General features: G+C 39.6%; 1 protein-coding gene across 1 annotated transcript in view; it reads left to right on the forward strand.

The window, feature by feature from the left end:
• The window catches only part of ARHGAP5 (Rho GTPase activating protein 5), a 50,235-nt gene that overhangs the window by 18,560 nt on the left and 7,995 nt on the right, over window positions 1-23,680 (forward strand). Inside the window, exons 4-7 of the mRNA XM_068160347.1 lie at window positions 9,007-9,154; window positions 18,446-18,523; window positions 19,730-19,861; window positions 20,981-21,086. Of these exons, the coding sequence (XP_068016448.1) occupies window positions 9,007-9,154; window positions 18,446-18,523; window positions 19,730-19,861; window positions 20,981-21,086 (464 nt within the window). The remainder of the gene's footprint in view (window positions 1-9,006; window positions 9,155-18,445; window positions 18,524-19,729; window positions 19,862-20,980; window positions 21,087-23,680) is intronic.

Consider the following 23,680-nt stretch of genomic DNA (forward strand, 5'->3'; position numbering starts at 1 on the left):
ACACACACCTACCAAACTTTAGATATTTTAATTTATTTTTTTAATTGTGTGTACATGTTATTAAGGACAGAACACACAGAGCTGCATTACTTGTTGCTATTTGTAAGCAAAAGGCCATTTTTGTCTCTGTGGAAAGTGCAGCAGTGACAAATCCGTGGCAAGCGGGTTACATGACTTTTTCAACGTCCTCTAACATTGCTCAGTAGCAAAGGAAATGAAACAATTACAACAGAGAACTGTTAAGTAAGTATGCTTTGGTTGGAATTATTTGCCCAGTGGTGTCCCTAACATCATGTTGATGTTCTCAGGTCTTGTTTCTATATCCTGGTAGTCAGAACTGGACAGACAATCCTTGAGCTCTCTTTTCAGTTATCACAGAAATAATTCCTCTGAAAACTTCTAGCACCTCATTCTTGCTATTCTGTGAAACTCTTCTATGACTTAACTACTCTTTTTACTGGGGAGGAATCTTCTTGTAATATCCAGTTCTCACCTTTCCTGAAATTATTTTTTCCCTTTTTGTGATGGCTATCACCTCTGAACAGGTGAAGAGAACATGGCTGCTTCTTGAGCTGAGTTTTAGAAGATTAAAAAATGCTTTGTAATTCCCTATGAACTCTTTTTATAATGAGGATGATTGAGAGTGTAGCATTGAAAGAATGTCATAGCAGTTCATCATAAAATCTCAGGATTTGTGGATCTGTAGTAGAACTTGCTACCAGACACAGTTGTGTGGTGGCATCCAACTTCCTAACTGCATTTATTGTCACGTCAGGAAACTTTGGCCTATTCCTTTCCAGCTAATGACTTCCCACCATGTAGTACAGGTGGTTTATAGTACATGCACATCTACTATATGCATGTATTATGTTGTACATGCTATATGCACATTTCACTGCATGCTTTTTTCCTTAAGTCTGTCCTTTTTGTTGTTAAATATCATCCAGTTTCCTGCTGCAGTAGTTTCCTGTATGCCACCATCAAATGTCTTACCACAGTCCGGGTGGTTAAAATCAGCTGATGGTAGTTTCTTTCCTTCTAGAAAAGAGTACATGTTTTCAGTGGAGAAGACTGAATTGGCCTAGCACAGTCGAGGTGATCCAAGGGCTGGAACACCTTTGCTATGTTAGGCTGAGGGAGCTGGGTTAGTTTAGCCTAGAGAACAGAGTACTCTGGGAGAGGGAACCTTAGAGCTGCCTTCCAATACCTGAAGGGATCCTACAGGAAGGCTGATGAGGGACTTTTTGTAAGGATGTCTAACAACAGGACAAGAGACATGGGTCTTAAGATGAGGGAGGGTAGATTTAGTCTAGATCTTAGGAAGAAATTCTTCATTATGAGGTGAGACTCTGGAATAGGCTGCTCAAGGAAGTTGTGGATGCCTTCTCCAAGGGGGGTGTTCAGTGCCATGCCTTGAGCAACTGAGTCTAGTTGAGAGGCATCCCTGCCCGTGATGGAGTAGATGATCTCTATGGTCTCTTCCAACCGAGGCCATTCCAGGATTCTCTGATTTTATGTTAGTACCATATTTCCAAATGTTCTGAGAAGTTTATTGTATGGCCTTTGCATGTGCTGTTAACAAGTGGGCTGCTAAACTTTTTCTGATAGAGAAGTATATGAAGAAAAATGGAGAAAAGGAGAGAAATGAAAGCAGACTTGGGAGGAATTTTTATCTAAGTCAGTCTGGAACTATGTGTGGACACTAGTTGAAAGCTTTCAAGTGCACATTGTATGCCAATATTTGTTAAGCTGTGAAAAGCCTCTTTTTTTAAATTTCCCTTATGGCATTTTTTCTGTAAAAGTTTCTCTTATGAAAAAGCACCTAGTCCTTTCTGCTGTTATTACACAAAGTATGTCTCACATTAAATGCATTTTCCAGACTGAATTCTCCCTTGAATCAACATGCTTTCTGTGTTTGATTGTTTCCTTATCAGTGTTGCCAAATTCAGAGCAGCTAGGCACAGAGTACAATGTTCACATGCAACTTTGCCTCACTTGTTTCTGCTTTGCCAAATTAGACCTTTCCAGCTGAGCTGTGTGCTCATGCATCTCCTTTGCAAAAATGGCAGGTGGGAACTACAAGTTGATGCTTATCTGAATTGGGAACTTCAGCAATGTAATACAAAAGTGTAGAGTGGAACATCATTGTTTCTTGGGGCACACCAGGTTCTTTAAGAGCAGCAGCCTTGCAGGCCATATAATAAATTAATTATGTCTGTAGTTTAACTTGATAAGTTTGGAAATAGGAAGCAGCAGACAGAAAAGGCAGAAGGGCCAAGAAAGGGCAGTTAGCACTCCTAGAGGATAAGGATCTTGCTGGATGAAGCTTTCCTAAATCTCGGCCAGGAGGAGCTTTGTATGTGTGCAGCAGCCCGAAAGCTGTGACTGTCACAAAGTTGATGAGCTGATACAGGGCCCAAACTACAGTGCTCCTTGGCTTTTCATTGTTCTCATCATAATATCATAGTATCATTCAGGGTTGGAAGGGACCACAAGGATCATCTCGTTCCAACCCCCTGCCATGGGCAGGGACACCCCACACTAGATCAGGCTGGCCAGATGTTCTTAAGGTGTAAATAAGCTTGCAGAAATGTGTGTGGGCTTTGTTTCTTTTGGTTTTTATTATTATTGTTTTATCTATTATTATTACTAAATCAAAAAATAGGAAGTAAGTTTTGACCTTTGCCATCATTTAACAATTGCATGCTACATTAGGAAGCCTGCCTGATCTCAAAACCTGCAGCAATTCCATAAAGTTACAGTTAATGACCTTAGTGTTTATTTTTACTGTGACATTTATGAGTATTAAAAATTTAGCCATTTGATTTAGAGTTCCTGTCTTTGTCAGCCCTTTAAGACATGGTGAGTGTCTAATTGAGTTTTAGATTTTATTTTCCCCAGCATATCAAGAATAGCAAATAACCTGAGTAAGTTTCAGCAGAGGGAGAGGCAGAGCCTCATCTTGAAATAAATTCTGCAGGCTTTTTGCCTTGCCTTAGGAAGAATTATTTTGTTAATATGTTTGTAAAAGTAGGAATAAGATTAGTGTGGGTGTCTTTTGTTTGTTTCTTTTTGAGGTGGAAGCAATTCTTTGAAATATTTCTCTGTGGTTAGGATTTGTTTTCAGATCTTTTAAACAACATAGCAAGTTAACTGACCACTGTTAACTGACATGCCATTGTTAAAAGTTATTAATACTGAAAATGCTTAACTATTTTTGTTCTTTGACCAATAGTCAATAGTTTTATTATTCAAAGTCTGGGTTTTATTTTCCAGCTGAGGTTGCCAGCTGTTATTAAATTAAACCTGCAAAACAGTTCTTTAAAACTTATGCCTTGTAACTTTGTTTGCAAACAACATTTGTTGCTTTCAAAGAAGATTGTGAATTGCACTCTTCCCATTTTGCTGTATACCAACATCATTGTAAGAGGCTTTTTGCTGTAAATCAGACTGAAAACTTGTTTGATAGCAACAGGAACAATCCACTGGCACCTAGGTGAATTCTCATGTGTCTTGCTCTTACTTGAGACTGTAACTAATACAGGCTTGACATCTATTTTTCTATTCATAAACTTGTTTGCTCTCATTATAATTTCAACACTATAAATTTTCTGTTGTAACTATTACTGAAATAGCGTCAGGAACTGTATAGCCCATGTGTGTTGATCTCAGTTTTAATACATGTGAGAAATGGGAGATCAACTTACAATTTTTATTCAGCTGTTCTTGTGTAAATTCAGTGGTTGGTTTAGCAAAGTACTGCCTACTTCAGACTGGAATGTGCAGTGAATTATTTTTTCTCACAGGGAGTATAGGAAATATCAAAAGCTGCACTTTCAAGTTTCATCTGTTCAAATTCAACACTCCTTAAAATGCATATTTGGAGCCATATGCCTTCTTGAGCCTCTGTAGTTTAAAACTGAGTGTAACAAGCTGGAACTCTAAAAATGGCATGAAAGGAGGAGAAAGAGATAATGTTGGGGACCATCATCTGCATTATTCATATGTTGTGTAGTTTCTGAAGAGCTAGCCATGAATTAGAGATTACAAATATTTTATTAAGCCTATAAAACGAATGCTGTTCATGGTGCGTGGTTTTATGAAACATTTTAATAGTCCCAAAATTATTGACTTTGTCCTCTGTGACCCTAGGCCTGACTACAAATGCAGCAGGCAAAAAAATTTTCTTTGCATTAGAAGCAGTAGGGAAGTGTGTGGGAAGTAGGGAAATGGCTGAGTTTCCTCTGATAAATAAATCACGATGGTAGTTTTGGTTGGATGGAGGTGAGGAAAAAAGGGGAATCCCTCTTGGTCAGAAAACACTTGCTTAGACTAAGGAGCCCTTCCATAAGGGGATTTGATAAGTAGAATGGGGAAATAACATGGTGGGTATTTAACACCTTAAAGCTTTGTTGTTAATTTGCAGGTTTTTTTTGGTGAAGACTGTATAGATAGTTATTTGCAGGAAGATTTGCTTTTTGCTGTCATTGGAGAGTTTTCCTGCTTCACTCCAAATGAAAGAAATCATGAGAGAGATTTTTTAATAAATACTGGACAGGAGTGGGGCATGATACATAGTATCATAGTATCAGTCAGGGTTGGAAGGGACCACAAGGATCATCTAGTTCCAGCACCCCTGCCATGGGCAGGGACACCCCACACTAGATCAGGCTGGCCAGAGCCTCAGCCAGCCTGGGCTTAAACACCTCCAGGGATGGGGCCTCAACCACCTCCCTGGACAACCCATTCCAGGGCTTCCCCACTCTCATGGTGAAGAACTTCCTCCTCACATCCAGCCTTAATCTCCCCACCTCCAGCTTCATTCCATTCCCCCTAGTCCTATCACTACCTGATATCCTGAGAAGTCCCTCCCCAGCCTTCCTGTAGGCCCCTTCAGATCCTGGAAGGCCACAATTAGGTCACCTGGGAGCCTTCTCTTCTGCAGACTGAACAGCCCCAACTCCTTCAGTCTGTCCTCATAGGAGAGGTGCTCCAGCCCTCTGATCATCCTTGTGGCCCTTCTCTGGACACCTTCCAGCACCTCCACATCCCTCTTGTAATAGGGGCTCCAGAACTGGACACAGTACTCCAGGTGGGGTCTCACCAGAGCTCAGTAGAGAGGGAGAGTCACCTCCCTTGCCCTGCTGGCCACACTTCTCCTGATGCAGCCCAGGATCTGATTGGCTTTGTGGGCTGCAAGTGCACATTGAGAGCTCCTGTTGAGCTTCTCGTCCACCAGCACCCCCAAGTCTCTCTCCTCCAGGCTGCTTTCCAGCCAGTCACTGCCCAGCATACACTGCCCACATAATAGGAAATCACAGATCAAATTATTTTAACTTTGCCTTGTGAAATCCTGCTTGCATCTTTACGGAATAGCTCTGCAACAATCATCTCTTATCCTGTTTCACTTGTAGATCACTTTGTAAAGGTCTTCAAGGTGTTTGTTTTGTGTTTTTTTTTCTCTTTTTTTATTTGATTGGTTTTTGTTTATTGTTCCCTGAATTCCTTAGAGAAATTTTTACTTTTCAAATTGGAGATTAAATTGATTGGGGTTTTTTTTTGGGGGGGTGGGGGGTGGTAGACAAGAAACCTTTCTGGGCTTTTTGTTGTTGGTGGTTGGTTGGATGTTGTGGTTTTTTAAAATGTATGATATCACACTTGGTATCTCAGTCCCTTAGAACTACTTCTAAACTCAGGGCAATTATTAGAAAAAATTATTCTGACTTTGCAGATGTATATTTGATATTGCATACTATGTTTAAGTATTCTACACAGACAATAATGTGTGTTAGTATTATAATTGTCATAAATTCCATTAAATCCTAGTTTATTATTCCATTAAACAGATTGCTTTGCACTCCTACCACCAAAATTTGTTTATATTGGGTTATCTTTCACTAATATTATGTCTTAATCAGAGAGGTGCACAGTCTTTTTCTGTCTGCTGTGTCTAAAATACACAGTGTGAGTGTTACTGCATTTATTCTAAGGTGGCTGGGATGTATACTGAACACCTTGGGGGGAAAATATTTGGTTTTGCTTTTTTCTTTATGTTACTGTAGATATCTCTAAAATGATCTTTCACTCAACATTTGACAAGCTTTTTTTGTTCACTTGTTTAGTTTGTCATGGCCCTTTCAGCTGCTGTTCACCTGAATGGGATGTGTCTAGCAATAGGACAAGAGGGAATGGTTTTAAGCTGAGGAAGAGTAGGTTTAGGCTGGATCTTAGGAAGTTCTTCAGTACAAGCATGGTGAGACTCTGGAATGGGTTTCCCAGGGAGGTTGTGGATGCCTCCTCCCTGGGGTTGTTCAAGGCCAGGCTGAATGGGACTGTGATCAACTGAGTCTAGTTGAGAGTAGTTTGGAGTAGATGATCTCTTAAGTTCTTTTCCAACCCAAGCCATACTATGTTAAAGAGAAAATGGGCAATGTACTGGGTTTGAATGCTGGTGACTTCAAAGCATGGGGCTGCCACATTGAGAAGGAAAGAAGAAAAATCTTTCTAATATGCCAATACATCCTGGTGTCACCATCAGTATCTTATGCAGGATACATGAAAGTTCTGGCAAGAGTTGACAGTTGAAAAGAATGCATTCAGATATTGCTGCTTTAGTCATAAAAGTTTTCCTTGCTGGAGAGCAATTTCTGTGTAATGTTTTGAAGAATCCTCTGCTAAATGTTCCTTCCTTCTAAATTACAAGGACCAAACCTTTTACAGAAATCTCAACCTTGAAACTTAAGCTAGATCTCTTTGTTTGCCTTCTGCTACTGTGGTCAGGCATGGGTACTCTGTTACTGATTTCAAGAGGTACAAAGAGACATTCCACATAACTAAGTCTTAGTTGTATTATTAGGTTATTTGAAAGGATTTGTTTAATGGATTTTTTTTTCTTAAATCAAATGAAAGAGTTCCACAGGTCATGTAGGGTGACAGCTGGAGAAATGTTCTTTAGGCTGTAGTTTCCATTTCTGTAGAATTCAACTTCAGTTCTTTTATTCTCAGTGGGCAAGTCAATCATTAATAGGTATTTTGCCAACTTGAAATTCTAGGTAGTCTGTAATGACTCACTAAGTGCCTTTGGTACAAAAGTGTAGGGTTTTAATCTCTCTCTCTTTTTTTCCCCCTCTTTTAATAGCTAATTGAAGTGTAATCTTATTACAAATTATAAAATTCTAGAAACCTTGTGTCAAATTGAAACGTGGCTGTTGTGTTGGTTTGGGGTTTTTTATATAGATCTAGATGTTTACTGAAGAGCTTTCATAGGAAATGTAACTGCTTTTTGCTGACTCCTTGCTCTATAGAAACTTAGGAATAAAATACTAGACTTTCACAGTATAACTAAGGTTGGAAGAGACCTCGAGGATCATCGAGTCCAACCTATCAACACAGACCCCATAACTAGACCATGGCACCAAGTGCCACGTCCAATCCCCTCTTGAATGCCTCCAGGGACGGTGACTCCACCACTTCCCTGGGCAGCACATTCCAATGACGAGTGACTCGCTTGGTGAAGAACTTTCTCCTCACCTCGAGTCTAAACCTCCCCTGGTGCAGCTTGAGACTGTGTCCCCTTGTTCTGGTGCTGGTTGCCTGGGAGAAGAGGCCAACCCCTTCCTGGCTACAACCAGCTTTCAGGTAGTTGTAGAGGGTAATGAGGTCACCCCTGAGCCTCCTCTTCTCCAGGCTAAACAATCCCAGCTTCCTCAGCCTCTCCTCATAGGGCTTGTGCTCAAGGCCTCTCCCCAGCCTTGCTGCCCTTCTCTGGACACGTTCAAGTGTTTCGATGTCCTTCTTAAACTGAGGGGCCCAGAACTGGACACAGGACTTCCCTGCTCCTGCTGGCCACACTATTCCTAATGCAGGCCAGGATGCCACTGGCCCTCTTGGCCACCTGGGCACACTGCTGGCTCATATTCAGGTGGCTGTCGATCAGATCATTTAAATAGTAATTTTCATTTTCCATATTCAGTTGACAGTGTACAGCTAACTGATCTATTTATACATTGGTCTCTGAATATTTTCATCAACATTCTGAGATAAAACATGGTGTCTGATACGGTATAATCCTTGTAATCATTCAAAGATGATTTATCAGTTGAACTGAATAAAACTCCCTCCTGGGGAAAAAAGAAGGAAAAACTAAAATAAGGAAGAAACCTCCCTAGTGAACTCATCCTCTTACTAAATTTGGGTGCTAACCTCCTCTGTATGTGTGTGCATGCATGTTATAAAGTTAACAGAGTGCCTGCAACTTTTAACATTCCTATGCATTTTGTATCATCATAGTATCAGTCAGGGTTGGAAGGGACCACAAGGATCATCTAGTTCCAACCCCCCTGCCATGGGCAGGGACACCCCACACTAGAGCAGGCTGGCCAGAGCCTCATCCAGCCTGGTCTTAAACACCTCCAGGGACTGCGCCTCAACCACCTCCCTGGACAACCCATTCCAGGGCTTCACCACTCTCATGGTGAAGCACCTCCTCCTTGCATCCAGAGAACCTCCTCCTCACATCATGTTTCTACCATAGTTGCAATATAAAGATTGTTTTGTGTCTTTAATGAGATGTATACAGAAGGCACTCCGGGTTTGTTTTTGTTTGTGGTACAACACTTCACAATCTCTTAAAAATCTTTAGAGAAGTGGTTCAAGCCTAATTCATGCAGATTCCTTCATTAGCGATGCTAAAAGTTGGCATGCAAAGGCTTTTCACAGCACTCTGACCAAGTAGTGTGGTTTGGGTGGGTTTTTTTCCCTTTAGTATTTCAGTTACTGGGGCATTGAGTCATCCTGTTCCTAATGTGATACGAAAATGACCAAATCTGATAGAAGTTGAGTGCTTTGTATATGATGTATGCATTTATTTCCATTCAGTTTGCCATAGAGAAATTTTCATGTCTGCTAGATGTGTGATCTGTTTTTTTGCTTTTCACAAATGATTGCAGTGTGAGTTAGTTGAATTATGACTTGAATATTACTTAAAATACTCTTGTTTTGTTGTAGCCGAAAAAGAAAACTAAGACATTCAATCCTCCAATCCGTAGAAACTGGGAAAGTAATTACTTTGGGATGCCCCTGCAGGATCTGGTTACACCTGAGAAACCAATACCTCTGTTTGTTGAAAAATGTGTGCAATTCATTGAAGATACAGGTAAGATAGGAGAACTGTTGAAGGAACTTTGCATAATGAGTAAAAAGCCTCTCGTTTTCTGTTTCAGCACTTGGGGAATTTTTATCCTACAAAGAAATGATTGTGGGAAAAGCACGTTTTAAAAGAATACATTCTCTAAATTGTGTGCTCTGTGTGTGTGATGTTATTTTGTCTTTTATTTACCCACCTGTTTAACTTCTTTCTGACAAACATTCAAAGTTTAACATTTGTTTCCTGTGCTTTAAAAAATTTACATCACTTTCTAATGCCAAATGACTTCTCACCAAACAGCATTCCAGTCTCTTTTACCTTGCATATTAAAAAGCTTTGAAATCTCCTTTTTCTAGTTGCAGAAAACAGGTGTTTGATTTTGCTTAATTAGTCGACCTACTCTATTTTGTTGGTAAGCTTGGTATTCTGTTTTAACCTGCTACAGAGACAGAAACATTTTGTTGCTAAATAATGTGTAATTCTACATGGAAAAAAGTGGGTTTGATTTTCAGCTTTCCAGTTTAAGATAAAACAGTCACATACATGTGTTTGCACTGCAGTGAAATCTCACAGTTTGGTTTTCACTCTCTTCTCCTTGGCTTCCTGGCTGTGTGTTTGTCCCTGCTTTCAGCCTATTGACTGCATGACCATGAAGTGATTAGGATGATCCTGCTCATCCAGCAGAAGACTGCATTTAGGAGTGGGAAGTTCTTTAGAGGTTTAGGAGTGACCTGAGTTTTGCTGGTGTTTGGTTTGTTTGTTTGTTTGTTTTGTTTTTGAAGATGCCATAGACCAGTTTTTGGTTGGTGTTAAGTCTTCCTTGCTCTGAAGTTGCATAAATGCTATGTTGCTGTGTTTGAAGCAAAGGAGGGTGAAACTGACTGCAGCTGAAACCTGAGCAAGACCCTCTTTTGATGGGTATCTGCAGTTAAGTATTGTTTAGCATAAAGTGGCACCTTTTTTTCCAATATCTTCTTAATTTTGTAATACAGTTTTAGCTGTAAGATGGCAGTAACAGCTACAGCAAGAGCAAAACTGAAAGATTTTCTTTTTTTAACTAAATTCAGTTTTCTTGCCATCTGTGAGGGTAGTGTTTCTAGAAGAACCACTACTGGTGGTAAACCTAGTAGCTGTTTTTGAAGACTTACATCCTGCATTACTGCAATCAAAAAAGTGAGGTGAAACCTTAGGCACTGATCTTCTGGGAGTCAGAGGTGTTAGTATAAATCTGTCTTTAACCTTTGCCTCCTGTGTTTCCTTACCCAAAGGTAAGAACTCTATTTTCTTCCTTCATGCTTTTGCTTTTTCCATTTCAGCCTGAAAAAAAGGGGAAGAAGGGCAAGGTGTAATAGTGGCATCAACAACTAGCAATGTATAGCTATATAAAACATTTGCCACCACAGAAGAGCAAATTACTTTTTATTTAGAGTTTGTAGAGTGTAGAATATCTTAAATCTGTGCATCTTTATCTTTGCAAGAATACTTTCAAACAGCAGGTTTATAAATTCAGTTCTAGATCAAATTGTGTTTGCCTAAAGGTAACATTGTCTGATATCTGTTGACTTAATGGTGAACTTGCAAAAGGAAGTCTAGTGTTTCTCCCAAAGGATTTTCACCAGCTTGTGGGTTGACAGAGCTATAATAGTATGGGAACATGATTTGTTCTCTCTTTTTTCCTCATAATTGTCAATTAATGCAAGCCCCTAGAAGATTTAACGCTTCTATTATTCTCTAATGACTTGTCTAAACAATAAGATGTTTAGTTAAGCTGCCAAGGTATTAAAAATGTGAGAGGCTCCTCAAAAGTGATGACTTGGGAAGTACTGCTTTGCCTTCAGCTGACTGAGTATATATGTTGCTTTGTCCTGGGGTGCTGCTGTGCAGTTAGTGAAAGCTGGAGGATTTTCATTCTGGCCATACATGTAAGCTAGACAAATCTGTCTGTGTGCTTTGTGGCTGTAAAGACAGAGGCTGTCATGCTGTTTCTCTTCAGTACTTAGTGAAGACAGAGCAAAACCTCTACTTTTGGTCTGTATTACAATTTTCTTTCTCCTTTGATGGATTCTGTGACAGTAGCTTTTGTTCTTCTTTTCAACTTCCATATGTACATGTGGAAATCTTGGTTTTCATGTGTATTATTTTTGTGTTGGGTTAATATTCTGTAGGTGTTTTGAGCATTGTTCCAATAGAATGTATGTGTTGCCATTGAAGGAGGATGTTCACTTGCATGGCCTTCGAATGCTAAGATAGACTCACATCCCTGACTTTGGGACTGTGTGAGAGAGAATTCCACATTTTTTAGAGATGATTGGTTTGTGGAAGTCAAGTCAGGATCTGTTGGCTTCAGGCTGGAGTCAGAATGGTAACATTGCCATTTGACAGAGCTGTTGTATCAGCTACTTAGCCCTTGGGGAATCATCCGGTACCTTAGGTGTCGCTTAGCAGCTGTCAGTCTGCTATCTGAACTGAATACCAGTGTTTGTTATCATCATATTTTTAATCAAGAAATGTAGTCTTTTCCAACTCTTCTTGAATGAGGCTAATCAGTATCTTTCTCTTACAGAGGACATATTGTTTAGCTTTCCCTTTTAAGGTACTTTTGAGGAGTTCAACCCCTTCCTTCCCTTTTGTATTACCACATGGAATTTACATTATGACAGAATTGCAGGTTTTTTGTGAAGATATGATTAATCTCAAATTCCAGGGCTCATCTTAATTTTTAATGTTCCCTATCTCTGCCTCATGAAATTATACAAGACAGTGCTTTGGGCCCACTCATCTAAATGGTGACTGAGGCTAGAAAGTACCCAGTGTGAAAAACCAGTTTTCTCTGCTTTGTTTTGGATGCTTAGATGAGAAGATAATATCATAAAGTGTCTTTGAAGATTCTTGCTCCACCATAAACCTTCAAGAATTGAGAGCATGCAGATTTTTTGTTTTACCACAATGTTCTGGAATATCTTCACCAAAAAACCCCAAACCAACAAGGAAAAAGTGTGCATCAGTAGAACAGGCACAAACCAGGAGCTGGAAAGTTGTAGCCTTCTATAAATCAACAGAGTTTCGTTTTGAAGGAGACGTTTACCCTGTGTCAATGGATTGACAAATCCACAGCTCTTTTAATGTCTCACACTGTCTCTGTGGAGAGCTATAGGTGAAATTAAAAATGTTCTACTCTGCATGTGCACAATAATTACTGCTTTTAATATTTATACCCTTTTGTAATGCTGTTACATGTACAATCCCAGAGCTAATTCGACTAAAAGAGTATTGCTTTCTGTCTGTTCCCTCTCATCCATGTTATACCCAGGTCTTTTACACCAAACCTGCCATGAGGCCAGATTTTGACATTAAAAGTAAAGATAATGCAAAGTTTGTCTCTGGAGAATGAGGACTGGGTAGAAATAGGCAAAGAGAATGAATCATCAGTGCCTTTTGAGGTAAAAAGGCTGTTAAATCATTGAAATACATTCATAGTGGCTGCAAAATCCTGAAATTCAGGCTGGATTGTCTTACTTCATATTCAAAGGGCTTGGGAGAGCTTGAGGCTTTTAGGAGTCTGTTCTCTTGGCCAGAAAGAACAGAATGGGACAGAAGTAGCCACCTACCTTGATCTGGTGTATGGGACCTGGCATTTTGAGGGTAGTTTCATAAGGAACAGTTACCACACAGTAAGATCCTCTCCTGCTCTGTATGCTTCTGCCACTTTCTATTTTGGGTGCTTGTCAGGCATTTTTGAATCAGTGGAGTTCACTGTCTTGGGAAGCAAAAATAGACAAGGTCCCGCTGTTTAGTGTTGCAGCTGGTAAATGAAGGGTCAAATACACATCAAACCAAGTGCAAGGCAGGGAGCAGGACTATACAGTTAGCAGCAAGGGAAGGACAAAAACTGACTGATGAGGCAGGGAGTGAGACTGTTGTTTTGTTGGGGTTTTTTTTGTGATTTCCCCCCCCCCCCCCCCCCCCCTTTTTTTTTTTTTTGGTCCTAATAATCAGTTACATAGGCAGGGTTTCATGGGCTGAGTCAATGAAGCTGTATGTTTATCAAAGAAATGCATAGAGCATGAGTCTGTTGCTCTTGATTCTGGATTAATATAGTAACAGTAGAGTTAAATAGCTCTACAGTACATCTTGTACCCTCATCAAGTCTGTGAGTGATCCTCGGGTGCATGGTGTGGTTAATATATTCAAGGACAGGGCTTCAGTTAAATGTGGACAAGCTGGAGGAATGGGACAACATGAACCTGATGAAATTCAGCTAGAATGAATGCCAAATCCTGCAATTACAATTGCAAGGATTAAAGTCCTTCAGTGGTACATGCTGAGGGCTTGACTGGTTGGATAGCAGTACTGCTAAAAAGGATCTAGGATTTATGGTGGAGAACAGGTTAAGGATAAGTCACAGTGCATCCTGCCTTCTTTATTGGGCTCTCTCAACAGGAGCTTAGGCACTACAGCAACGGAGGTCATTACTTTTTTCCTCTACTCTTTAGACCTCTTCAAAATACTACAAGAAGGAAGTTGACAGTCTCAATTGAGTCTAGCAAAAGAAGTCAGGGAGCTGGAAGTCCTGACCTGTCTGTTCAGCTTGGAAAGGGGAAGGCTGAGGCACCCAAAAGCGCCTTTGTATACCCATGAGGAGGTTACTGAGAAGGCACAGCCAAGCTGAAGTACTGAAATATGTGACAGGAGGATTAGAGAATGATCGTTGAAATGTGGGGTTCCAACTACAAAGAAAGCAAACCCTTGTAGTCTGAGGATTATTCAAACACTGGTTCAGGTTGCCCAAAGGCTCTCTGTCCTTGGAAATATTCAAGACCAAATTTAGCTAAGCAACCCAACCTGAATTCAGTGGTTACCTTTGTTGGAACAGGAGATTAAAGTATATGACCTCTCCAGGCTCCCTTCTGTGATCACTTAAAAAGTGCTATAGAACAGGTTTCAGTCGTTAGGACACAGTACACCAGTTTGTTTTGCAACTTTGTAATTAGTCAACAGGGATGAAGCCCTGTCCAAAATTGAGAAGAGGGGGAAACAGGCATCAGTTGTTTCTCCTAATGGAAGACTGACTACCAGATGAATGGGGGAGGAGCACATGCATAAATTTATTAGTGTGTGAGAAACACTGAAAACTGTAAACAAATATGTTTTGAAGTATTTGTTAACAGTTGTGCACTTGAGCTGTATATCTAATGAAGGTATCCCTTCAAAGGAAACATCATGGGAGTTAGATAAAGGATTCCTAACCAACGCAAATAGGAGCAAGATGGCAATTTCTTTTGCAGGGTGTTTACTGCTGCACCTCTTATTCTCTGTGCTTTCTGCACACCCTAAGTGGCCAAAGAGCTAATACACCTGCCAAATCAGCATACTGCAGGTGTCACCCATTTCTGAAGGAGACTGCAGTTACCTTTTCCTATGCATGTGTGTCATGCCATGTTACTTGAAGGCTTTTATTCTTTTTACACAATGAACAGGCCATGAAATATGTGATTGAGTGACAGTTTGTGAAATGAGAGCTTGTTTAATAATTGGTTGATGTAAATTATAGAGTGTTAGTTCAGCACTGGGTGAAAGCTTCCTGGTTTTTGAGTATTTCAGAAAATACAGATTATTTTCTTGCACTGCTTTTTACTGCATGTTTCATTTGGTTCTGGATCGGATGTTGTGGACCTTTAAATGTCAGTGTTAATATGCAGAGATAAGAATACATTAAATCTATAATGTTAAATGTACTTTGTAGAAGTAAATTTATTGCTAGGCACTTGAGAAGAGTTTGAATTTTTTTACTCTGTAATTCCATATATTCTGGATGTATGTAGAAATTACTATTATGGGTCAGTAAGGTGGCAGTTCATTTAGTCTTGTGTAGTCTGGGTAGCATGGGGCTTCAGAAGACTTACAGCAGGTCATAATATTATCACAGTATAACTAAGGTTGGAAGAGACCTCGAGGATCATCGAGTCCAACCTGTCAACACAGACCCCATGACTAGACCATGGCACCAAGTGCCAGTCCAATCCCCTCTTGAACGCCTCCAGGGACGGTGACTCCACCACCTCCCCGGGCAGCCCATTCCAATGGAATAGTTCACAACATTTACAAAGGTAGATGTGGGAAGAATGGCTATTGTAGTGGAGAATATCTGAAATGCTTCATTTAACACTGTAGGGAAAGGAATTAAACTGGAGAGTGACAGACTTGCTGTGTTTAACAAAGACAGGACAGTGATAGTGGAACCTGGCTATGGATATCAAGTTGGCAGATACTGTGTGGCTTTTCAGAAGGCTAAATATTGTTATAGCTGTTGTCACTTGGGAAAAGGCTTTAAAATCATCATAGACAGCTGTCTGAAAACTTAATCTTTCAGTACTTGCTGTCAAGCAAGCAAAACAAATTAAAAGATTTATGGGAGTGAGTGATACGGGGGAAAATCGTGCTGTTAAGTAATTCCATGGTATGCACACAGTTTGAATACTGGTTACAGTTAGGGTCAGCCTGTCTTAGAGTAGGTAATTGGAAAAGATACTGTGTTTGACAGTAATAGTAAGTCTTGTATGAAGAGGAACTGAATTGATTAATTCAGAAAATTTATGATGAAGGGAAATTACATAGATTTAACAAACTGGTACTAGGAAGAGTAGAAAAGTGACTACTTGTTAAGGGGGGAAAAAAATCTGTAAACACAAAACCAGAACAAAAAAAGGCACAGGAAGAGAACTTATTAAGCAGTAGGAGCTACTTTGAGAGGGTAGTCTAGACAAAGGAGTTGAACTTTGTCTTGAAGTAAATATAGGCTATTTTTGATGTAACATAAGAATGACCTAAAGATGTAGCAAAGCCAGCAGGACAGAGAAGCAAATGAATGGGATGATTTTGATCTGTAATGCTACAAGAGCCATTGCGTCCAGTAAAGATGTCTTGGAAATTACAGCTGGACCAGAAAGGAAGCAGGATATGAACATAGATAAAAAAAAATCTTACAAATTAAAAAATCCCTATGGGTTTGCTGATGAGGGAACTGAATTTTTAATAAGCCATCAAGAAAAGACAGGTGTTGCACACTTGCTCTCTCTCTCAACATGGATATATAGATATGCAAGATGTTTAAAAGCTAAAACTAGTGAACTGGAGTGTCTGACACTTGATGTAACAAGTGTTGCAGAAACAACAGAGAGAAGCAAAGTATCACTTAAATTATTCTTTCAGACTTCTCTATGCAAACAGATTGAACTTGTCTCCTTGCATGCCTTAGAGAAACAGTATGACAGTTGACTGCCTGTTTCATGAAGTGTTACTTTCTGCAGTACACAAGCAAGGGGGGGGAACAAAGTTTTGCTTGAGGAATTTAAAAGAGAAACTTAGTTTAATCCAGAATTGCAGCCCTTAGGTATTTTTGGACATGCCTAAATTCAGTAGTCAACTCCTTGCTTAACCTGGAAAGCCTCTGAAGTACAGTAAGTTGCCTTTCTATGTTTCTCAGCTGTGCTCGTCTGAGCAAAGAGTTACCTACTGTATGATGAAATAGAAACAAAGCCAAAATAAACCAAACCAGCCTAAATACTGCAATAGAGATCTCTCTCTCTGGAGCAGCCCAGTTCAAGTACTCAAGGTTTACACACTTCTAACCAGTGGCTGGATCAGACTTCACATAAATGGCTGTTGCAGCACATTTAATTCCTGTTCTGCAGAGAGAATTTGAATAGTAGTTGGAAATAACACAGAATACCCTGGGGCTGTAGGACCTGCAGCTGAGAATTCTCTCATACTGAGCAAAGAGAAACTCAATTCTAGCTTAGTCTTACCTAGCAATGATTTAATTTATTTATTTATTTGCAACTTCTGGAAGAGGAATGTGAATTGTTTCTACTGGTGACAGCATGTAGTGCATTTGGGGCTTTTGTTTGAAGTCAGATTTGTAACCCCTTTTGTGGAATGACTTTTTGCCCTGTGCCACCCAATTATGAAAGGCTTACTAAAATAGCTGTGATGCAGCCAGTGAAGAGGCATAGGAATTGTCAAGGATTAAGAAGGAAGAATAGAGTTAGAAGAGTTGATATCAAATTAATTGGTATAAATTTCCCAGCAGTATGAGGCAGTTAAGTGCTTTCTGTACTTTGAGCATTGTAGTAGGATTCCTTGTTTCTTGGTAACTTAGAAGGCATGCTCAGTGATGTGATGGAGGAGCCATGTATTGATCTGATGATCTGAAATGCATTCAATTAATGGGCAGTGATGGTAAAAAGCCAAGAGATTTCCTAAAGGTCTAAAACTTGTGAACTTTTAAATAGAGCCATGTACTGTTATGTAGGTCTAGCATATAGACAGTTTCACACCTATAACAGTAACTTGGAGACTTGTGGAACTATAATTCCTTAATAGGTTCTGAATGAACAAAGAGCAAGATCTTGGGTAATAATGGTGTGATTAGCAGGATGGATGCTTTTGTTCAGTCGGTAGCTGTGGGCAAAATAGACGGTAGTGTGATAGGAAGCATAATTGCTGGAGTGAGCAAGTGTGCTTGTGCATAGCAAAGGGGTGGGTTTTGTGTTGTTTACCTAGAATGCCTGCTGTAATTAAGACTATAATGCATAGTATGGCAAAGAAATAATGAGAAGCCTGGAGAACCTCTGCTGCTTAACACCTTTCTCCTTTTCCCCTCTTCCCCTGTCCTTTAAAGAAAGACTTGTGAGTGATGTGATAATTTCCCTCAGTAAAGGATTGAGTAGAAATGGATGCAAAGCTTATAAAATATAAATGGTAAAAGGGAATGAGTGTTAGAAGAATAAGTCCTTGGCTCATACAGGAGCATGTTTCACCACGAAATTTAAGTGTCAGGAATCAGTTACAAATGCTTGCTCTTGGTACAGAGCTTTTACCAATGTTCTGTTGCTTGCCATAGTGATACTAAGCTGAAATTGTGAAGAGTTTTAAAAAGTCTTAAGTTCTGTGGGTGCCAACCCCCTACAATGAAGATTTTATAATTAAAAAGATGCAAATAGCACCACTGTAGCAGAGAGGAGAATGATTTTGGCCAAGTGCCTGCAGTCAGGTTCTTGTTATCCCACTATATGGTTTCATCTGATCCATATTAAACAGAATACTGGACTGGCTAGACAGCTGGTATGTTGTGGTTTGGTAGTCCTGTATCAGTATATGGGTTAAACATGTTACTTTTGAGGTACCTAAAGATTTGTATTCCCTCTTTTTGTTTCTGAGTTAGTAACTCTGAGTGGATGTTTTTTTGCTCTGTACTGTACTTGGTTTTGAATGTTGTTTTCTTTTCCCTCCCCTTCTAAGGATTATGTACTGAAGGCTTGTACCGTGTTAGTGGGAACAAAACAGACCAAGACAACATTCAGAAACAGTTTGATCAAGGTAATAATTTTATTATTTGAAGCCAAAACAGAACCTGGATTCTCCACAAATTGATCACAGTGCAATATGAAAGGGTGTACTTCCAAACTGACTTCTGTAATACTTAATGCTCTGAAAGGTTGTTACTGGTGTAGTCCACCTTATTACCACTGAAGCTGTGTATAAACCAAAGATGGGACAGAGTCTTGCTGCAGCCAGCTCGAAGTGCTAAAATGTTTTCTAGTTGTTTTTCTAGCGTTTAAAAAAGTTACAGTGCAGTGCCAGCTGCTTCTTGTGTTAAGAGTTCTTCAGTCCTAGGCATTAAGGCTTTCACTTCCTCTTCTTAGTGCTCCCCAATGTAGTACTACTTGATACTTATGTCATTAAAAGCTCCCTTCAATAATATGGATTAAGAATTGAATCCTGATAATAAATTTTTAACCTGCCTTATACCAGAGTGTACTGGAATGTGATTGGTAGATTGTGCTGCTCACTTTATGTTAAGAGAGGGCAGGCAATCTCAGTTGCTATTTCAGACTAAAAAGCACTTCTTAAAAGTTCTTAGATATTAAGCATGATGTCAAGCCTGTGAAAAACCATAGGACTTGTCCTGGAAAGTAAATATACTTGTTTAGTATGCCTCACTGTACTGTTTCAGATAATCTGAGTAGAGTGCTAGGTTTTCTTCAGTCATCTTATTAAAAGATGTTCCAGGTGGAGTGCACTTCTGAAAAGTAAACTTAGCATTTTCAGGATTTCAGTTTTCAAATATCTGAGGGTCTGTGACTTAGAGGGCTTCCACTTCTGGGCATGGTTTAGAAATTGGATAGAATGTGCCCTGTACCATTTTTAACTAAATTTTTTTTTTCTATCTAGGTTTTAAAAATAATTATTAGACAAAATTGATTAATCAGAAACCAGTCATTGGCAAATAAAAAAGCATTCAGGTCCTCATGGACAATTAGACAACTTTATTTTCCTGATATTCTGCTGTTTTAGTTTCTGCAGAAAGTATTGTTGGATTTTCTCATGTTTGTTTTCACACAGGTGAGAGTGATGGCAGCTTATCTGTAGGTTCACCTTTTCAGGCCTTTTTTTTTTTCAAACAAATGTTTGACAACATTTCAACTTTCAATGTTTTGAATAAAGCTAGGCTTTCACAAAATAACTGTGAGGAATGAGAGCTGTAGGTTTGACTTACACAGCTGCTGTGATTTTGTTTTGCAGATCACAATATCAGTCTAGAGGCTATGGGAGTAACGGTAAACGCAGTGGCTGGTGCTCTTAAAGCTTTTTTTGCAGACCTGCCAGACCCATTAATTCCTTACTCTTTGCATCAGGATTTGTTAGAAACATCAAGTAAGTAGCAAGCAATCTAACAGTCTTGTCTTGATTTAATTATAGCACTTGGTTTTATTGCAATTTTTACTTCATTGTAATTTGAAAGGACTAAATCCACTGACATAGTTTTTTTAATTGCTTAGACTTGTACATTTTAAAATGCTCTTTGAAACTGACAGAACTATATGATGAAATAATGATAGCACCTTATTTCTTCCAAAGAAGTTGTTGCTTATGTCTTGTTTTCCTAGAAAATTGAATTGGAGAAATCTACAATTTTCTTCCATTCTATCTTAGTGCTGCATGTGGTGAAAGCTCTTGGAACTTTTCCCCTGTTAACAAGTTAAAAACTTAGATTCAAATTCTTTCCTCGAGGCATAAATAATCATAGAATTATAGAATAGTTTGGGTTGGAAGAGACCTTAGAGACCACCTAGTTCCAACCCCTCTGCCATGGGCATAGACACCTTCTACTAGGCCAGGTTGCTCAAAACCCCAGCCAACCTGGCTTTGAATGCTTCTTTGGCTAGAGCCTGACTTGGCCCTGGGAAAATCTCTGTCCTCTTTTAAGCAATGGATTTAAAATAGCTTCACCAGGCTCATTCATTATTATTTTATTATTTAAATAACTGATAAGCTTAAGATAGTTTTAAGTTAATGTACTTGTGGTGACAGCTTGGACTCAATGATCTTTGAGGTCTCTTCCAACCTTGGTGATACTGTGATACTTGTCATCCTTCCCCTGGATCTCTGTTAAACTCCAGTCCAAATAAATCTTAGCTATAGCTAAGTCACAACACTTTGCAAACAGAGAAAATCTAGTAAGAAATGACTCTGTCACATTGTTAATCTACAATGACAATCATTGTCAATCTATAAGCCAACAGTCACTTAATAAAGGGATTCTTTGCTGTTAAATGCAGTGAATTCTCTTTACATACAGAATTTTGGCGGGGGGGGGAGGTTGGGTGTTTAAATAGTTACCTCTAACAGAGAAGTTTTCTGTGCAGTATTTTCTGGCTTGATGTGTTCACTGTGGGTATCTTATTTGTACCATTACATGAGGAAAAAGACTTAGCAATGCTTTATTCAGCTTGTCTTCCTAGATGTGTCAGAAAATGTTGCTTCTTTCTCTAGAAATCGTGGATAAGACAGAACGGCTACACGAGCTAAAAGAAATTGTGAAGAAGTTCCACCCAGTCAACTATGATGTCTTCAAATACATCATCACACATCTAAACAGGTTTGGGATTTTGCTACTGAAGTTTTGGTGTGAAGTTGTTAACAATTGCAAAAAAAAAAAAATGTGTTAGTACCAATGAATTGGCTACTAGAATTGAAAATTTTGTGCTGTGTTGCTTATCTGTTAGTGAAAATGTCAAAAATTAAGCTGGGAGTTAGAGGTTGATCAGCAAAGGTTTATATCTCAGGTTTTATTGACATAAGTGTTGCTGCTATGAAGTTACAAGAATGGTGTATGTAACAAAAGGCCTTGAGCACAAGCCCTATGAGGAGAGGCTGAGGGAGCTGGGGTTGCTTAGCCTGGAGAAGAGGAGGCTCAGGGGAGAGCTTATTGCTCTCTACAACTACCTGAAGGGAGGTTGTAGCCAGGAAGGGATTGGTCTCTTCTCTGTAGCAACCAGCACCAGAACAAGGGGACACAGTCTTAAGCTGTGCCAGGGGGAGTTTAGGCACAAGGTGAGGAGAAAGCTCTTCACTGAGAGAGTCGTTAGCCATTGGAATGTGCTGCCCAGCAAAGTGGTGGAGTCCCCATCCCTGGAGGTATTCAAGAGGGGATTGGATGTGGCACTTGATGCCATGGTCTAGTCATGAGATCTGTGGTGACAGGTTAGACTTGGTGATCTTTGAGGTCTCTTCCAACCTTGGTGATACTGTGGAAAAAACCCAAACCAACACCTAGAAAGAATAACTATGCACCACAGTTACATATGGTCTAGTCATGGGGTCTGTGTTGATAGGTTGGACTCGATGATCCTCGAGGTCTTTTCCAACCTAAGTTATACTGTGATACCTCCTCTCTTTTCTTTTGTATTTTCTCCTTTGACTCTCATTTTTTTTTCTTTGCTCTTCTTTTTTTGCCCACTCTTTTTTTTTCTTTTCATTTTGATTTTACTTTTTCAGATGTAGCTATTAAATTTATAGACTACCATGGGTGTTGAGGGGCCTGGAAGTAATTTGGCCTAAACCCCACCCCTTCCATCATCCTGTAAATCAGGGCTAGCTTCAGTCAGAATCTAAAATGTAGCATCCAAACCCCCTGCTGAATAAGTAAAATGTAGAACAGAGCTCCTAGTAACAGTAAATTGGTTACACTTGCTTCCTAAGTCCTGCATCTTACAAGCAAATTTTAATGGTTTTCTCTTTGAAAATTTTTTCTCTAGCTACTGATTATCTGATTATTAGTGGATATGTACTCCCTCATAATCTGACCCTGTATCTGCACAAGTGTACAATATTCAGTCATAAAAAAAAGGAAGAAAAAAATCTAGTTCACTCATGTTTCTTTTTTTCAGCTAAACCAGGATTGTTCTTAACTCTGTGCTTAAAGAATAAACATTGCCAAAACTAAAAGTAACTTGTTTTAAAACAGCCACAAAACTTCATTAGTCAGTAATCTGTTGCTTAAAGTTTTGTTTGTGATAGGCTTGTTGATGTTGCTAAGGGGCCTTTGGAGTTTTAGTCATAACTTCATTGCTTTGGTAGTGTCAGCTTGAACAGATTGCCCAGGACAGTGTACAATTGGATTTTCAGTATCCCCAAGGAGAGGAGATTCCACAACCTCATGGGTGGCTTGTGCTGCTGCTCAGTCACCCTCACAGTAAAACAAAGTCTTTTCTTACCCTCAGCCAGAATTTCCTCCATGTGTTGTCCTGTCACTGAACACCCCTCAGAAGAGTCTCAATCCATCATCTTTACACTCTCCTATTAGAGATTTAAAAACCAATGATAAGACATCCTTTGAGCATCTCCAGGCTAAGCAGTCCCAGCTTTCTCAGCATATCCTCATTTGAGAGATCCTTGATCTCTTGATAGTCATTATGTCCCTTTATTGGGCTTGTTCCAGTACATCCATGTGTCAGCTGAGCTGGAGAGCATATGGTCCATTGCTGGACTGCATGCTCCAGGTGTGGCCTTGGCAGTGCTGAGAGGAGGGTGCAGGTCACCTCTTTAGACTTGCTGGCAGCACTCCTGATGCGACTTAGGATGCCCTTACCCCTTTATTGGGCTCATATTCAGTTTGTTGACACCCCAGGGCTTTCAGGTTCCTCTGCAATGGACAGGCAGTTCTGTGTGTATGCACCACTAAGCTTTTTCATGACACTTTTAGGTTATTAAATCCTTCCAGACTAGTGTGTGTTTGTGTTTTTGAAGGATTTGTAATGATCTAACTGGGCACGCAATATAGGTGCAGAAGTGAGACCTCTGCAAGTCCATATTTAGTCATCAGAGAGAGAGGTGATCTGTATTGCAGTTTGGAAAGTGTCTGACTGTAGGATGAATTTAGGCATCTACTTTTACACTTGTCTTCATCACATACATGACTTGCTAAAGCTTCATAATGTTACCTGGTTTTCCTTCACACAAAAATGGATCAGCTTTTCCATCGCTATCTTGCCAAATGTGAGTTCATCCTACAGAATAGAGACAATCCTCTCACTGGATATAATTATTCTGTGCATTTGCACACAAGAATACTTTGTAATTCTCTATTATGTATCTCAAGTATAACAAAACATCTCAAACTTGACACAGTTATTAGTTACCTGTGAAATGTTTATTAATGGACCTGAGCTCTGGTGAGACCCCACCTGGAGT

Source organism: Melanerpes formicivorus, unplaced genomic scaffold (assembly GCF_026170545.1).
Source record: "Melanerpes formicivorus ecotype bairdi unplaced genomic scaffold, bMelFor1.0.p_v2 SCAF_49, whole genome shotgun sequence".
Taxonomy (NCBI): domain Eukaryota; kingdom Metazoa; phylum Chordata; class Aves; order Piciformes; family Picidae; genus Melanerpes; species Melanerpes formicivorus.